This window comes from Rana temporaria, chromosome 2 (assembly GCF_905171775.1).
Source record: "Rana temporaria chromosome 2, aRanTem1.1, whole genome shotgun sequence".
Taxonomy (NCBI): domain Eukaryota; kingdom Metazoa; phylum Chordata; class Amphibia; order Anura; family Ranidae; genus Rana; species Rana temporaria.
The window spans coordinates 452536538-452552773 of record NC_053490.1 but is presented as its reverse complement, the minus strand read 5'-3'; the positions used below and the strand labels follow the sequence as shown (position 1 = coordinate 452552773).

Sequence of the window (16236 nt, the reverse complement as noted above, 5' to 3'; positions counted from 1 at the left end):
ATCTAGTGTTAATTTCAACTAACAGCAAAGCAGCTGAAACAGATTAACAACTCCCTCTGTATACACCCTCCCCCCTTGCTACTTAACTGACCAGATCAATATCCCCAAAAGTTCAGATTAAAAAAAAAAAAGTGTTCCTTTAATTTTTTGAGCAGTGCATTTCTATCTCCGGGCTGTTAGTCTTAAGAGTGGATTTTCTCCTCTAACCATATAAGATAGTCATTTATATTTACCACTACATATTGATTATTCAATACATGTGAGGTTTTTATCACAATAAATCGGCTAATAGATTTAGAAAATAATAGTTTGTTGCAGCCCTATACACAGGTGAATGCTGTGCCACTTTTCTGGTGTTAATCACTCTTGTTAAAGGGTATTGTGTCAATTTCATGAAGCATCTGCAGAAGTTTTGGGTCCAACAGCGACTCGTGCATTAAATTCAGAAAGCTCTAAAATGCGCCACTTATTGTCGCACACGAATTGGCCAAAATCAAAATAAAACCTGGGCAGTTCATCTTACAAAAAGTAGAGCCATGTAAGGCCAACTCTTTAGAGATTTAAAATGGTAGACAGATTTTGCAAAGGTGTCTTACATGCATTCTTTAGTGGTGCAGCAGGCAATGTATTCAAGTACAGGTTCTAGACCGGCAAATAAATGAGACTTCAGAACACTGATATTAACTCATCCCTGCACAGCCCTAACACCATTTGTAATGTAACCATTACATAACAAATGCCCAGTAATATGTGCAGGGTTTGAGGGAAAAAAAATTCAATGTTTCATAGAAATGAACCTTCAGGATTCTTTTTTAGATCAATGCGATTGAGAAAAAATGATTAAAAAAAAAAAAAAAAAAAGATATTGGTCAACGGGAAAGATACAATGTTTGATATGGCTAGTAGCAGATGAGAAAAGGATCATAGGGCCAAGCAAAAACCCCAATGCTAAAGAAAAAATAGCTCTTAAGGCAGCCAAACATGGATTGAAATTTAGCCAGTTCAAGCAGGGACTAGCCAAATTTTGAGCCACAGAAGTCAATCTACCAACTGATTTCTGTACAACCACCCTGTCGGACTTTCCCTAGCTCGATCAGTGTTGCAGCACTGATTTGTGTGTTCAGAAGAGAAGTGTCCCTGGTGTCAAAATACAATTACTCAACACACCCCCCCCCCCCCCTGTGGATGGGGGAAATCCTCCCAGCTGAGCTAAGGAGTTAAAATATTAGAAACCCTGAAAGAGGCAAGTAAAGCTTTTCTATTGCAGAGGACACACCCCACATTTCCATTTTTTAATGGTGATAACAGGATTTTTTAAATGACCCATAGACCCTTTTTTTATACGTTAAAGATCAAGTTTACTATAAGCAACTTTTTTTTTTTGGTAATCTTGCATCCATCTGGCCCAACGAAGCGTTTGGCAGTTTTGTTACCCCCATCAAAAAACAAAACAAACACAAAAATGTTTTTAAAGGATTTATTTCTGTACAGAACATGCGCGCCAGCCGGTTTAGATGATGCCAATCTGTAACAGAAGAGATAATGTATTAGAACACTAAAAGCATGCATATTTAAGACTACCAACTCAACCATCTGAACAGTACAACACAGAACATAAAGCAATATGCAGTACTATAATAGAAGCTACAGGCAGTCCCTGGGGGTTATTTACTAAAGGAAAATCCACTTTGCACTGTAAGTGCACCTGAAAGAGCACTTAGACGTGCAGTCGCTGTAGATCCAAGGGGGGGGGGGGCATGCAAGGAAAATAAACAGCATTTTAGCTTCCACATGATTGTATCATCCAATCAGCAGAGCTTCCCCTAGTTTCAGATCTTCCCGAGATCTACAGTAACTGCACGTGAATTTTTTTTTTTAACCCCATTATGTTACCGGCCGATTAATCGATTATGAAATTAATCGATTACCATTTTCATAATCGATTAGTTGTTTCGGCCCTAGTTTCAACTTTTATAAAAATGCCACAGAACAAACCTATAGAGCCGATTCATGTTTGTAACCCGAGGGACTGCCTGTAATCCACAATAGCCTTTTGTACTGTAAGCTAAAATGGTACTATAGGTTAACAAGCCTAATCTGTCCAACCACAGAAGCGGCCACATCAGCGACAGCTATGCATTGCTTGATATAACATACCTTAAAAGGGGTTGTAAAGGTGCAATTTTTTATTTTCCTAAATAGCTTCCTTTACCATAGTGCAGTCCTTCACTTACCTCATCCTTCGATTTTGCTTCTAAATGTCCTTATTTCTTTTGAGAAATCCTCACTTCCTGTTCTTCTGTCCAACTCCACACAATAATGCAAGGCTTTCTCCCTGGTGTGGAGTGTTGTGCTCACCCCCTCCCTTGGACTACAGGAGAGAGTCAGGACACCCTCTACATTGCAGAGAAATGAGCCGTGTTAGTGGGCATCCTGACGTCCAAGGGAGGGGCGAGCACGACACTCCACACCAGGGAGAAAGCCTCACATTACTGTGTGTAGTTACAGACAGAACAGGAAGTGAGGATTTCTCAGAAGAAATAAGGACATTTAAAGGCAAAATGGAAGGATGAGGTAAGTGAAGGAGGACTGCACCAAGGTAAAAGGAAGCCATTTAGGAAAAAAATAAAATTGTAAGTTTACAACCCCTTTAAGTAATGCTGGCAATAGACAATGAACACAACCTTCTAAAAGTATAGCTGTACAGTACAACAACCCAGTCAACAAAGATGTACTTGATAAACCCGAGTCATAATACTGCTAGAATATTTGGACAATGATGTGCCCATGGCCAGAATTAATCGGCATGCATTTTAAAGGGTGTACAATTAACCTTGCTGTGCATCAGTGGTTCCTTTGATCACATCAGTGTATTCAGAAAGAAAGTTTACATCATTTGCACAGTGAACTTTATCAAAAAGATCCTTTTGCTCTTTACAGTGGAAGTAATGAACACCAGCATTGCAGTTTCATACACCCACACTGAAGTTACTGGGAAGGTAGAAACAGGTCAATTTTAACAGTTCCAATATCACTTGACTGCAATACCAGCCACCAACCCCACATAATAGATCTACATAGTAGATGTACCTGCTTAGGTTTTTTTTGAACAAGTAGTTGGCACAATTGAAGTAACATTGTTGGACAGTGGAATAAACTGAAAGAGCCAACAATTACTATCCCATGTCACACCAATACTAGGAAAGTAGGCAAGTCATTAACTTTACCTTGTTAGCAACATCTAGCGCGTCATAATCGGGAGCAAGACGAACGTATGCCTTCTTCTCACCGTCTGGCCTGCAACACAAAACAGAACTTCATGTTACATGTCTTTTCACACTATTGTGATTTTACACCTTTCACCAACATGCATCAGTGGTTCCTTTGAACACATCAATGATTTCAGACAGAATAAATTTACATCATGTGCATTTCCAGTCAAGAAAAGACCAAATTCATATGTCTAGGCCCTCATTGGAAAACATTGCCCCTTACCTAATGAGGGTGTTCACTTTGGCGACATCGATGTCATACAACTTCTTCACGGCTTGTTTAATCTGGTGCTTGTTTGCTTTGACATCAACAATGAAAACCAGAGTGTTATTGTCCTCAATCTTCTTCATTGCGGACTCAGTGGTCAGAGGGAACTTAATGATGGCATAATGGTCAAGCCTAAGATAAAGAATACCATGTTAGTTAGAAATATCCACTGCAACATTTTACAACTTCAAAAGTCACTATAGGACTGAAAAATCCATGTTCACAACAGTTTACATAAAAAAAAAAAAAAAAAAAACCCACACACACACCACCAAAATCGTTTGATTTTTTTGAAATCCTGCCCACAGCTCGCCTGGGAAAAGTCTGCAGCGTCCGGCCTCTTCCCGGGATCGCAGCGAGCAGGATTTTTTTGGCCCTGCATATCTCAATAAAGAGAACTTGCCACCTAAAAATAAAGTTACACCCAAGTACAAATTCCCCCCCACCTATACACGTGCATGAACGTAAACTTATGTGCTGGGCACCTATGCGTGAAAACGTTGATTACGACAACGTTACATATCACTGCGCACGCCAGAGTAAGCAATAATTCTAACACAAGACCTCCTCAGTAACACTAAACCGATACCTATAGGGGGATGGTGGAAACCAGATACACCTAGCTACTGTTCAGGGAAGTCTGGTCAAAAGTGGCAACAAGGCCACGTGACAATTCTGCACAAACACATAGAAACTGGGGTGCAGAAAAAAGGCAGCAGTGCTCTGGTGCTCCCCTAGCCATTGTCACACTGAGGAGATGAGATGAAGGGGGTTGCAACAGGAGCTGGAACAGATTAATTGTTCCATGCTAAATACAGGTGGAACATGCAACATGTTCCAAAGGGTCATCTAGCCCTTTACATTTTTTTAACCCTGGATAGCACTTATGACAAAGGCAAGCAAGCGATTAGCTGAGACGGATACATCTACACCTAAATATGCCTAACCCAATTTCTGCAAATAGCCTAGGGCCAGAGTTTTTATTCACTTGGTGTTTAACACTGGAATTGCCCTTTAATTTGAATGAAAAAAAATAAAAAAAATAAAAAAAAAAGTAATCTTAAAAATAAAAAAGGATAGTACACAGGCCTCTTAAATATGAGTACCGACATGGGTACTGGGTCATTCCGTTTCATTTCGTAAAGACCTAAATAAGCAAAACCGGGTCAAGAAAAGAGACCTTAAAAAGGATCAGTTTTGGAACACGTTACATCTGCAGTGGGCTGGGGGATCTTCCCTCCACACCTGCAGTCACCATTTATACTCTACTCACACAGCTGCATCACTCAATTTTCTGTGAATAAATGCCTACAAGTACCATCAGCCATTGCAGCCAGCTTGTAGTTTTCAATGAGCTGCAAGGGCACTGGTGAGCATCCTTGTAGTTCTTTGATTCTTCCCAGCTGAGTCTGCAGGAGCTTGAACTTCTCCTTTAAGGCCCCTTACACGCTGGTGCGCTTTTGCCTTGCTTTTCCAGGCCAAGAAAAACACATGAAAAGTGTTCCAAATTAAATTCTATGCAACTGTTCATACTACAGGTGCAATGCGCTTTCAAAAGTCCTGCATGCAGCATCTTTGGTTCCGTTTTTGAAAAGCCATGTTCCATTAGAAGTCAATAGGAACACATCAAAAACAGAGTTAAAGGGGCTAGAATTTAGTAACAGCCATTTAAAAAGAGGAGCTCAAGGGTCCCCTCAAAAAAAAATTAAGTCAGCAGCTACAAAAATTCCAGCTCAGTTTGCTTCAGCAAGTGGGATAGTGTACCCATCAAAACCAGGTACCCGCTTGCCCACCAAAAGGTGACAAATGTGGCAGGGGTAGACATACTGAACTTTGCTTTAAAAACTATAATTTTAGTCATAAGCTCGTCCCTTAAGCTTACGAGTCCTGAAAAATGCCTGATCCAAATAAAGCATACAAAACACATCTAAACAAAGGGCAATGGATTTTGACAATAGCTTCAAAGTCACCAAATTCTGGAAGCTCTGGGTACATCAGTAAGAAAAAAGTGCAATCATGAAATATCAGTCTTTGATCGCTATGAAAACATCATCTGTACCATAGAGCCTCCTAGCAGACAGAAGGTAAGGGCCTCACTGTCAATGCAAATTTAGAGAGAGAGTGGTCACCAAAATAGGTGTCCCCACAGGAATCATTCCTTTTCCTGGGAAAACTCACTTTCTCCATTGCTTTCAGTCTAAGACAGTGGTCACCAAGGCAATTAAAGCGGCTGTAAAGTATTTTTTTTACTTTTACCTACAGGTAAGCCTATAATAAGGCTTACCTGTAGGTTAAAAAAAAAAAAAAAAATCTCCTAAACCTTTAGGAGATATTCCCCTCGCAATGAGCCGCTGACTGCAGCGGTGCATGCGCACAGGGGATTCTCTGCTTAAGGCCCAGCAGCCGCCGGAAAGAAGTCTCCCGCGTACATGCGCAACGACATCGCAGCTCCAGCCACTCACAGCGTCGTTGGAGCCGCGATACCCGCCGAGAGAAAATGTCATCTCCCTCTGCGTGGACCGGCAGGGATACTGACACCTCTTACTAAGGCAAGTATTTTGGTGCATACCAGCTCATTATGCTTTTTCCTTTACAGGTGGCACAGAAAAAAAAGTTTGACTATACAACCGCTTTAAGTGATCGTGTGACAAATTATAGGTTCTAACGCCTTTCCACAATACACTTTAAACGGTCTGAGGACTGCAAATGGAAAAAAAATATATTTCAAGTAAACATACTTGTTCCGTGTGGGGGCACTTTTCCTTGGGTATTTGGGTTGCCTCCTCAGCCTCAAGGTTTTGGGTCTCCGGAATGTAGGAGTGGTTCGGATCTTCTTCTTCTTGTGACTGTGTACTCCTTTTAGCACGGCCTTTTTGGCCTTCAGAGCCTTAGACTTTGCTTCAGTCTTGGCAGGGACAGCTTATAAAAATAAGAAAAAAAAAAAGACATTAAAAAACATTACAACCAGGTATCCAACAGTAGATTTTTCAAGCACTTACAATTAATTATACAATGACACTTAAATTCATTTTCCACTAACCTAATTCGTCATTCGCCTAATGACCTCCGTGCCCCCAGTGACTCCTGGGATATGTGACGTTTGTATCCCAGGAGGCAGCAAGAGCACCACGTCACCCCATTCAATAGAGAAGGAAGGAGGGGGGGCCTTCTGGCATGTTATCAGTAGGCTGTGCCAGAACCTGGAAGAGCCTACCAATGACATTAAAGGTGAACATGTGTTTGGATGAATAGGTTTGTTGTGGCCATCGTGCCAAAAGAAAAAAATCCTCCAACACAACCAAGTAGGGTCACACAAGCTCCCTCAGTTCCTTCTCAGACTGGTCCCAGGTGAGATCAGAACAGCAACAGATGCGCCATCTGTCATTCTGGATATGATTGGATCCTAAAATTATCAAAGAGACCAATACCGGGTCTGTGACTTGAAACAGTACTGATTATTCTGATCGGTGTGGATGGAAAATCCAGTTGTAGGAAAGTAGATCATTCAATATGATTGTTACATGTATGGTGAACAATCTTTTCCATTTTCTGATTGGACAGTAATCTAAATAAATTTGTATATAAAATCACTCCATGTAAGATTTACTAAAACCTAGTAATACAAGGACCTAAACTACCAAATTTGTATTCAATCAAGAAGGCCCTTCCACCACATAGTTCTGTTCAATCCAATCTAAATCTGATTGTATGATCAGATTGTATGGTGGGCCATAGGGAGATTGAATACAAAGTTGGCAGTTTAGACTGTCCTATTTCCCTATGGCTCACCATGCACACTACAACCTGATCATACAATCAGCATTGGATTGAACATTACTATGTGGTGGAAGGGCCTTCTTGATTTAATACAAATTTGGTATGATCAGATTGTATGATCTGATCATACAATCTGATTGTATGATGAGCCACAGGGAGATTGGATAGTCTGCAACATGTGTGGCGGCCATTACACTGGTCCTTTAGGCCCCTTTCACACGGACGGACCGTTCAGGTACGCCTTTCAGTTTTGACAGTGGACCTGAACAGCCACTCCATGCATCTCTATGGAGCATCGGATGTCAGCAGAGACATGTCCGCTGACATCCGACCTGCTAAATACAGACGTATGGGTATCCGTCCATGGCGGATCGGGTGAGATCTGATGAAAAACTGACACGTCAGTTTTCATCAGATCGCTCCATAGGAAACAGCGGCGCCCGACAAGCCCCTCCCCGCTCAGTGAGCAGAGAAGAGCTTTTCATCCGCCAGCTCAGCGGAGATCAACAGACTGATCTCCCGCTGAGCTGTCAGACTCCGTAGCGACGGAGTCCACCTAGGGGGAAAGGAGCCTTAAAGCCTACATTTTACCTAAACTTACTTTTTATTTTTTTAAATCAGTACAAGAGACTTTACTTACATTTAACCTGAAGTGTGCTTTGTGCTGTGTCAGCTGTCATAGTTGAAATCTTCTAATTCTACGAATGTAAATAACATCCCTTGTGCTGAGGTTTGTTTTTACAGTTTAAAGCAGGAGTTCACCCGGAAAAAAATGTTTAACATTAGATTAATGCTCATTTTGTGAAGGGGAATCTGGTATTTTTTTTAAAATTTAAGCCGTACTTACCGTTTTAGAGACCGATCTTCTCCGCCGCTTCCGGGTATGGGCTGCGGGACTGGGCGTTCCTACTTGATTGACAGGCTTCCGACGGCCGCATCCATCGCGTCACGAGTAGCCGAACGTTGGTGGGGCTCTATACGGCGCCTGCGCACCGATGTTCGGCTACTTTCGGAAAAACGTGACGCGATAGATGCGACCGTCGGAAGCCTGTCAAATAGGAACGCCCAGTCCCGCAGCCCATACCCGGAAGCGGTGGAGAAGATGTATCTCTAAAACGGTAAGTACGGCTTCAATTTTAAAAAAACTACCCGATTCCCCTTGACAAAATGAGCCTCAATCTAATGTTAAAAATTAACATTTCCGGGTGAACCTCCACTTTAGATAAATTAAATGATTCCACTAGGAAAGGAAAACAGCCCGGTCAGGCTCAGCATCCACCAGAAAACCTTTTCTAAGGCATGGCCGGTGTCACTGCTGACCCGAGTATGCTGGCTGCTATTCTGACACTCTGGTTTCAATGCTTTCTCAAAGACCAAAAGTAAGTCAGTATCGGCACGTTGGTTCTGTGCGAGGGGGGCAAGAGTGCTAAAGCCAGAAGATCAGCACTATAGGCAAATGAGAGGTTAGCCGTGTAGGACGATACAGCCACACTTCTACAGCAATCACTACAGCAGGAAAATACTGACCTGTCTGCATAGATCAGAGGTGCCCACCCGTTTGAAGAGTGAGGGCCACTTAAAGTGGAGGTTCACTCAAAAACCTTTTTTAACATTAGATTGAGGCTCGTTTTGTCAAAGGGGAATCGGGTGTTTTTTTTACAATCGAAGCAGTACTTACCGTTTTAGAGATGCATCTTCTCCGCCGCTTCCGGGTATGGGCTGCGGGACTGGGCGTTCCTATTTGATTGACAGCCTTCCGACAGTCGCATATCTCACGTCACGATTTTCCGAAAGTAGCCGAACGTCGGTGCGCAGGCGGCGTATAGAGCCGGCTTCGCGTGACGCGGATTATGCGACTGTCGGAAGCCTGTCAATCAAATAGGAACGCCCAGTCCCGAAGACCATACCCAGAAGCGGCGGAGAAGATCGCTCTCTAACGGTAAGTACTGCTCGGATTAAAAAAAAAAAAAAACACCCGATTCCCCTTGACAAAATGAGCCTCAATCTAATCTTAAAAAAAAAAAATTTGGGTGAACTCCCGCTTTAAGCAACTTGGTAACCGGTCGCAGGCCACAATGAGCGGAGGGCTAAGAGCTCACTTTACTGTTCAGAGCCCACTTTTTTAGTGGAATGGAGGTAGGCATTTTTAAAAACACAAATCCATTTGCATCTGCCACTCAGGTGAATGGGGGGCCGATTGGGTGGGACTGACCATGTGAAAGGGGCCCAAGGCTGCTTTCACACTGATGCATGGCTGTTTACCCGCACTGAGTGCAGCACAGTCCACCTGTGGCTTTCCTGCAGGTTAGCTGCAATAGGCATAGACACGTGTGATAGATGTGTATATATATATATATATATATATATATATATATATATATATATACACACACACACACATATACATACACATATATACATACACACACGCATTATAAAGCACACCAAACTTACAGGCAATAGAAGTCTAAGGCTCAGTGCAGGTAACCAGTTTAAAAGCAGGACAGTAACCGCTGCAGAACAGATATGCCCATATTTACACAGATTTTATTAATAAGCTGACCTTTAATAACAGTATTCTATTGGGTTCCATCCCAGAGCAGGAGGTCGTGAGCCACATTAGAGGGCTCCAAAGGCCACATGTGACCCCCGGTTGGGCACCCCTGGCATAGATGGTAGGTGTGATCTGCCCAATCTCATCTACCGGACAGGGGACACAGCAACAGTCCCATGCCCATCTCCGGTCTCTGACACGGAGAATATTATATGTGCCTCTCCGATGTCAGGACCCCCCCATACGAGGAATATTGATCACCATTGATCTCCCCCAATAGCCCCCCTCCCCCAGTGTCCTATTATGAAGATGATCAGACATCACCTTTACTATAAAAGGCCGCAGGGCCCGGACCAGGTGAGAAGTCTCCCCGGCCATGTGTCCCCGGTCAGTACAGCCCGGGGCCCGGTACATCAGCACAGATAAGCTGGAATCACATGTTCATCATACTTTGATCGCTTAAAGAACATCACGCGTACCGGTCCGGCCTGTACCATAGAGAGGAGGGGGGGACACAGCAGGCCGCACAGCTCCCTCCTCATACACCGCACACGCGGCGGCCCATCCACTGACGAGCTCTCTCCGCACACATGGCACACCCCACCCTGAGCTCAGGAATAGATAGACGCCCTGTCCTGGCTACTATAAGCGGCCCTTCTCAGCCTTATCCCAGGAGAAAGGCTCCAACTTCTCCCCGCAGCCCTCACCTTCCTTCTTCGCCTTCGGTGCCATCTTGGGGAAAAGGAAGTGCGAGGGGGCTCCCAAGCAATATCAGCACGGGCTCCAGTCACATGCTTCTCGCGAGAACACGCGTTGTCTCCGCAAAGCCTCTCGGGAATTGTAGTCTGATGTGGCGCCATGTTCTAATGACTTCCGGGGGAAAGGGCGTATGATAGTCCGAGCGTGAGGAGTTGACGTTGTGTGACGAGAAGTGAGAATAGCAGATAACATTATACTGATGGAGTGGGGAGGAGTCTCGGACCATTATACAGTATAGAATAATAAACTCGTGTTGGGTTTGTACTTCATAAATAAGAAGTGTGTGTTAACCCCTTCATTACCAAATGACAGTTAAAACAAAACTTAAAGTGGTAGTAAAGCCCTCTTGGTGATTGTTACCTACAGCTAAGCCTATAATAAGGGTTACCCATAGCTCCCAACTGTCCCTGATTTCAAGGGACTGTCCCTGATTTGGAGCAATGTCCCTCTGTCCCTCCTTGTCCTTCAGTTTGGTCTGATCTATATAGTTGTATATAAAATGCACTTTTTATCTTTTTATCTTTCAAAAGGTGTTTCCCAGTGCTAAACCTTTCATCCAAATTCTAAATGGCTGCCTTTGTACATTTTAACCACTTCAGCCCCGGACCATTTTGCTGGTCAATGACCTGGCCAGTTTTTTGCGATTCGGCACTGCGTCATTTTAACTGACAATTGCGCGGTCGTGCGACGTGGCTCCCAAACAAAATTTACGTCCTTTTGTTCCCCACAAATAGAGCTTTCTTTTGGTGGTATTTGAGCACCTCTACGGTTTTTATTTTTTGCGCTATAAACAAAAATAGAGTGACAATTTTGAAGAAAATGCAATATTTTTTACTTTTTGCTGTAATAAATATCCCGAAAAAATATAAAAAAACATTATTTTTTCTCGGTTTAGGCCGATACGTATTCTTCTACCTATTTTTGTTAAAAAATATTTTTTTTTTACTACTCAGCGATTTTTTTTGTGTCTGTGACATTATGGTGGACACATCAGACAATTTTGACACATTTTTGGGACCATTGTCATTTTCTAACTGTATGGGGCGGGGCTGGACGTGTGACGTCAGTGATCGTCGTTCCCTATATCAGGGAACAGACGATCACTGACATTACCACAGTGAAGAATGGGGAGAGGTGTGTTTACACACACCTCTCCACGTTCTTCAGCTCCTGTGACCAATCGCGGGACACCCACGGGCGTGGTCTCGAAGCTTCGGACCGTGTCGCGTGCGCGCGCCTGGCGACCCGTGGCTGGGCTCTTAAAGGCAACGTACCTGTACGTGCCTGTGCCCAGCCGTGCCATTCTGCCGACGTATATCGGCGTTGGGCGGTCCTTAAGTCTCCTTTCACACTTATACGACTTGTCTCACGATTTTGGACTGCAAAATCGTATGACAAGTCATTCTCCATTATTTTCAATGACTACCATTCATACTGGCACGACTTTAAGTTGTGCCTACTTCAGAGTAGTCCTTGCACTACTTTGGTCCAATTTTGATGCCACTTAGACAGGCATTAATTGAAATCGCGGTAAAATCGCGGCCGCGAAATCGCGGTAAAATCACGCGACTTTGAAGTAGTACAAGTGTGAAAGGGGGCTAAGTGGTTAAAGGAACCTATTTAGAAATAAAAAAACAAACCTTTACAACCCCTTTAAGGACCGCAAGGATTTACCCCCTTAATGACCAGGCCATTTTTTTCCCACAATTAGAGCTTTCTTTTGGTGGTATTTGATCACCTCTGCGTTTTTTTTTTTTGTGCTTTTAAAGCTGCCGACGTACAATGACGGCGATTCGCGCAGCCGTGCCAACCTGCCGCAGTACACCAGCTGTGGCTGGTTGGCAAAATTCTATTTTTTTTTAATTTATTTTAAGATTTTTGGGGGGAAAAAAAACGGGGAGAACTCCACTTTAACAGATAAATGGGATAGAAGCTGAGGAGCACTGAACGGTCCAAAGAAGGCTTGAGTGTTGGCATTACCATAGCTAGAAGTATTTCAGGATGAGGAGCAGTGGTGGCCCGTCCATAGGGACGCCCGTGTGCCGCCCCCCCCTCCTAACTTTTATTTGGCTAAAATGTAATTTTTACATTTTAACTGCAGTGATGGCGGCCGTCTATAGAGGGCGCTGCAGCGCCACCCCCTCTCGCAAGTAACAGCTGCCTGGTCTATTTAGATAACCGGACATAGGGCGCCTGTTACCCGAATAACGGCAGCTGGTTGGCTGAGCGGAAGTGCCTATCAGAGGGTTTCCGAGTACAGCCCTAGTCTCCCGGAAGGTCTATCCTCGGAACGTAAGAGGGATGCGTTCCTTGGATAAGACTGACGGCCGTTTCAGCCAATCAGGTTCCTGGATTATGGTTATCAGGAACCTGATTGGCTGAAGCGTCACCAAGGCGGAAGAAGACATCGAGGGAGGACATGGAAGCAGAAAGGTAAGTGCATTTTACAGGGAACAGCGGCAACAATGGGCACAGTGGCATCAATTAAAGGGCACAGCACAGTGACAACAATGGGCACAGTGGCAACAATTAAAGAGGACAGCGGCGACAAAGGGCACAGTGGCATCAATTAAAGGGCACAGCACAGTGACAACAATGGGCACAGTGGCAACAATTAAAGGGCACAGCACAGTGACAACAATGGGCACAGTGGCAACAATTAAAGGGCACAGCAGTGACAGGCACAGTGGTGACAATTGGCACAGTGGCTGCGTTTGATGGCATGGCACAGTGGTGAAAATTGATGGCACGGCACAGTGGTGACAATTGATGGCACAGCGGCTGCGTTTGATGGCATGGCACAGTGGTGACAATTGATGGCACAGTGGCTGCGTTTGATGGCATGGCACAGTGGTGACAATTGATGGCACAGCGGCTGCGTTTGATGGCATGGCACAGTGGTGACAATTTATGGCACAGCGGCTGCGTTTGATGGCATGGCACAGTGGTGACAATTGATGGCACAGCGGCTGCGTTTGATGGCATGGCACAGTGGTGACAATTGATGGCACAGTGACTGCGTTTGATGGCATGGCACAGTGGTGACAATTGATGGCACAGCGGCTGCGTTTGATGGCATGGCACAGTGGTGACAATTGATGGCACAGTGACTGCGTTTGATGGCATGGCACAGTGGTGACAATTGATGGCACAGTGACTGCGTTTGATGGCATGGCACAGTGGTGACAATTGATGGCACGGCACAGTGGTGACAATTGATGGCACAGTGGTGACAATTGATGGCACAGCGGCTGCGTTTGATGGCATGGCACAGTGGTGACTATTGATGGCACAGCGGCTGCGTTTGATGGCATGGCACAGTGGTGACAATTGATGGCACAGTGGCTGCGTTTGATGGCATGGCACAGTGGTGACAATTGATGGCACAGCGGCTTCGTTTGATGGCATGGCACAGTGGTGACAATTGATGGCACAGCGGCTTCGTTTGATAGCATGGCACAGTGGTGACAATTGATGGCACAGCGGCTGCGTTTGATGGCATGGCACAGTGGTGACAATTGATGGCACAGCGGCTGCGTTTGATGGCATGGCACAGTGGTGACAATTGATGGCACAGTGGCTGCAATTATTATTATTTTTTTTTCGTTTGCGCCCCCCCCAAAAATTTTGAGCACCAGCCGCCACTGATGAGGAGTAATAAGGCGTGGTAACAAGAGAACAGGTAGTAAGGTGGGATTTGTAAATTGTTACATCCCCGGGTAATTACTGTGTGTGCAGGATTATTAGTGTAACTATTTTCAGAGCAGACAACGTATAACAAGTCAGCACAGGTATTCAGAAAACGGCCAAGTGAAGCTGCCAGGGCACATGTCCTGTGGCTCTAAATTCATTAAAATCAAGTCAGATGATGTTATCAATATTTCATCTGCATTCAGTTTTTACTTAGTTTGAAAGAAACATCATAGCTGTAAAAGTATACACACCAATCAGCCATAACTTTATGACCACTGACGGTTAAGTGAAAAACATTGATTATCTCGTTACAAAGGCATCTGAAAGTCCGTAGGATATATTAGGCAGCAAGTAAATATGTTATCCATGATGGTGATGTGTTGAAAACAGAAAAAGTGCCTACAATCGGCACATGAGCACAGGGCTGGACTGGGACAAAAATTTGGCCCTGGACTTCATCCAGACTGGCCCACTTTGACAGGTCTCTCCCACTGCGGCAGGACAACTCCCGCACCCCCCCCCCCCGGCCACCCAAGCCCCCTCTCCCCCTTCACTAGCCACTAGCCCTTTTACTTTATTAGAGTAGAACGGCTGGTACTCTTATGGGCCATACACACGACCGAACATGTCTGCTGAAACTGGTCCGCGGACCAGTTTCAGCAGACATGTTCGGTCGTGTGTAGGCCCGAGCGGACAGGATTCCAGCAAACATTTGCCCGCCGGGCCTTTTTCCAGCGGGCAAATATTTCTGGACTTGTTTTAAAACAGCCCGCTGAAATCCTGCCCGCTCGGACATGTTCGGTCATCTGTACAGACCTACCGTACATGTCCGAGCGCCCGCCATCCCTCGCATGCGTCGAATGACTTTGACGCATGCGTGGAAGCATTGAACTGGCAGGGCCGCACACGTCGCCACGTCATCGTCGCAGCGACGGCGCGGACACGCCCCGCGTATTGTTTACGCGCGGATTTCTGTATGATGGTGAGTACAGCCACCATACAGAAATCCCCGGGCATTAGGGTGACCACATTTCCAAACTACCATTCAGGGACACCCCCCTTCCCAAAAATCAGCCAGTGCTGCATAGTGATTGGACACAAGAGGCAGGATTTATGATTTCTCCAATCACAAGCAGGGGGCGGGGATTGTGCTGTTCCAGACATTCCCGGGCAGGGCAAGTACTGTCAAGTGAGTAAAGCGGGGATGTGGCAGCCTTTTTTTGGGGGGCATCAGATTGGCCTGTGGGGTAGCTGTGTCAGTTTCATTCCGGGACACTTTACTGTCCTGAAATAAAGATGCCCGGGACAGACCTGCAAAATTTGGGACTGTCCCGGGCAATCCGGGACATGTGGTCACCCTACCGGGCATACATGTACGGTGAAAACGGTCCGGCGGACCGGTTTCATCGTACATGTATGCTCGTCTGTACGCGGCCTTATAGGCAGTACCAGTGTGGAAGCTAGACATTATTTCCCACCGGGGTAAAGAATCAGTTTGGTGCCCCCCCTTATGGGACAAGATTAGGCAGAAGTGAGAAACTCCCAGGCCATAGCTGTTTGTCCCCTCCCCCATGCTCCTCTGTCGCCCCCCCCTGCTCCTCTGGTCCTTCCCCATGCTTCTTTATTCCCCCCCAGGTGAGCGCTGTGGGCAGGGAGAGGAGCGGAAGGGGGCGGCGGTCCGCTGTCACTGAAGCCGGCCCACTGAGCCATTGGCCCACCGGGGAAACTCCCTGTAGTCCCAATGCCCACTCCATCCCTGCATGAGCATCAGAATTGGATCACAAAGCAATGGAAGAAGGTGACCTGATCTGATGAATCCAGTTTTCTTTTACATTGTGTGGATAGCCGGGTGCATGTACGTCACTTACCCGGGGAAGAGATGGCACAGGATGCAGTATGGGAAAAAGGCAAGC

General features: G+C 45.2%; 1 protein-coding gene and 3 non-coding genes across 4 annotated transcripts; all 4 read right to left on the bottom strand.

The window, feature by feature from the left end:
• Positions 1 to 1463: 1463 nt before the first annotated feature.
• RPL23A (ribosomal protein L23a) lies at positions 1464 to 10687 on the bottom strand. Its single transcript, XM_040338524.1, has 5 exons — positions 10579 to 10687; positions 6279 to 6459; positions 3496 to 3672; positions 3228 to 3297; positions 1464 to 1525 (listed from the first exon to the last, which is right to left on the bottom strand). Exons 1-5 carry the CDS (start codon positions 10601 to 10603, stop codon positions 1511 to 1513), a joined length of 468 nt encoding a protein of 155 aa, XP_040194458.1. The 5' UTR covers positions 10604 to 10687; the 3' UTR covers positions 1464 to 1510.
• Positions 2840 to 2902, bottom strand: LOC120929761. Its single transcript, XR_005747463.1, has one exon. It is a non-coding gene; the product is annotated as a small nucleolar RNA SNORD42 (small nucleolar RNA).
• Positions 3368 to 3432, bottom strand: LOC120929760. Its single transcript, XR_005747462.1, has one exon. It is a non-coding gene; the product is annotated as a small nucleolar RNA SNORD42 (small nucleolar RNA).
• LOC120929768 lies at positions 5529 to 5600 on the bottom strand. The gene has a single exon (XR_005747469.1). It is a non-coding gene; the product is annotated as a small nucleolar RNA Z17 (small nucleolar RNA).
• Positions 10688 to 16236: the final 5549 nt, after the last annotated feature.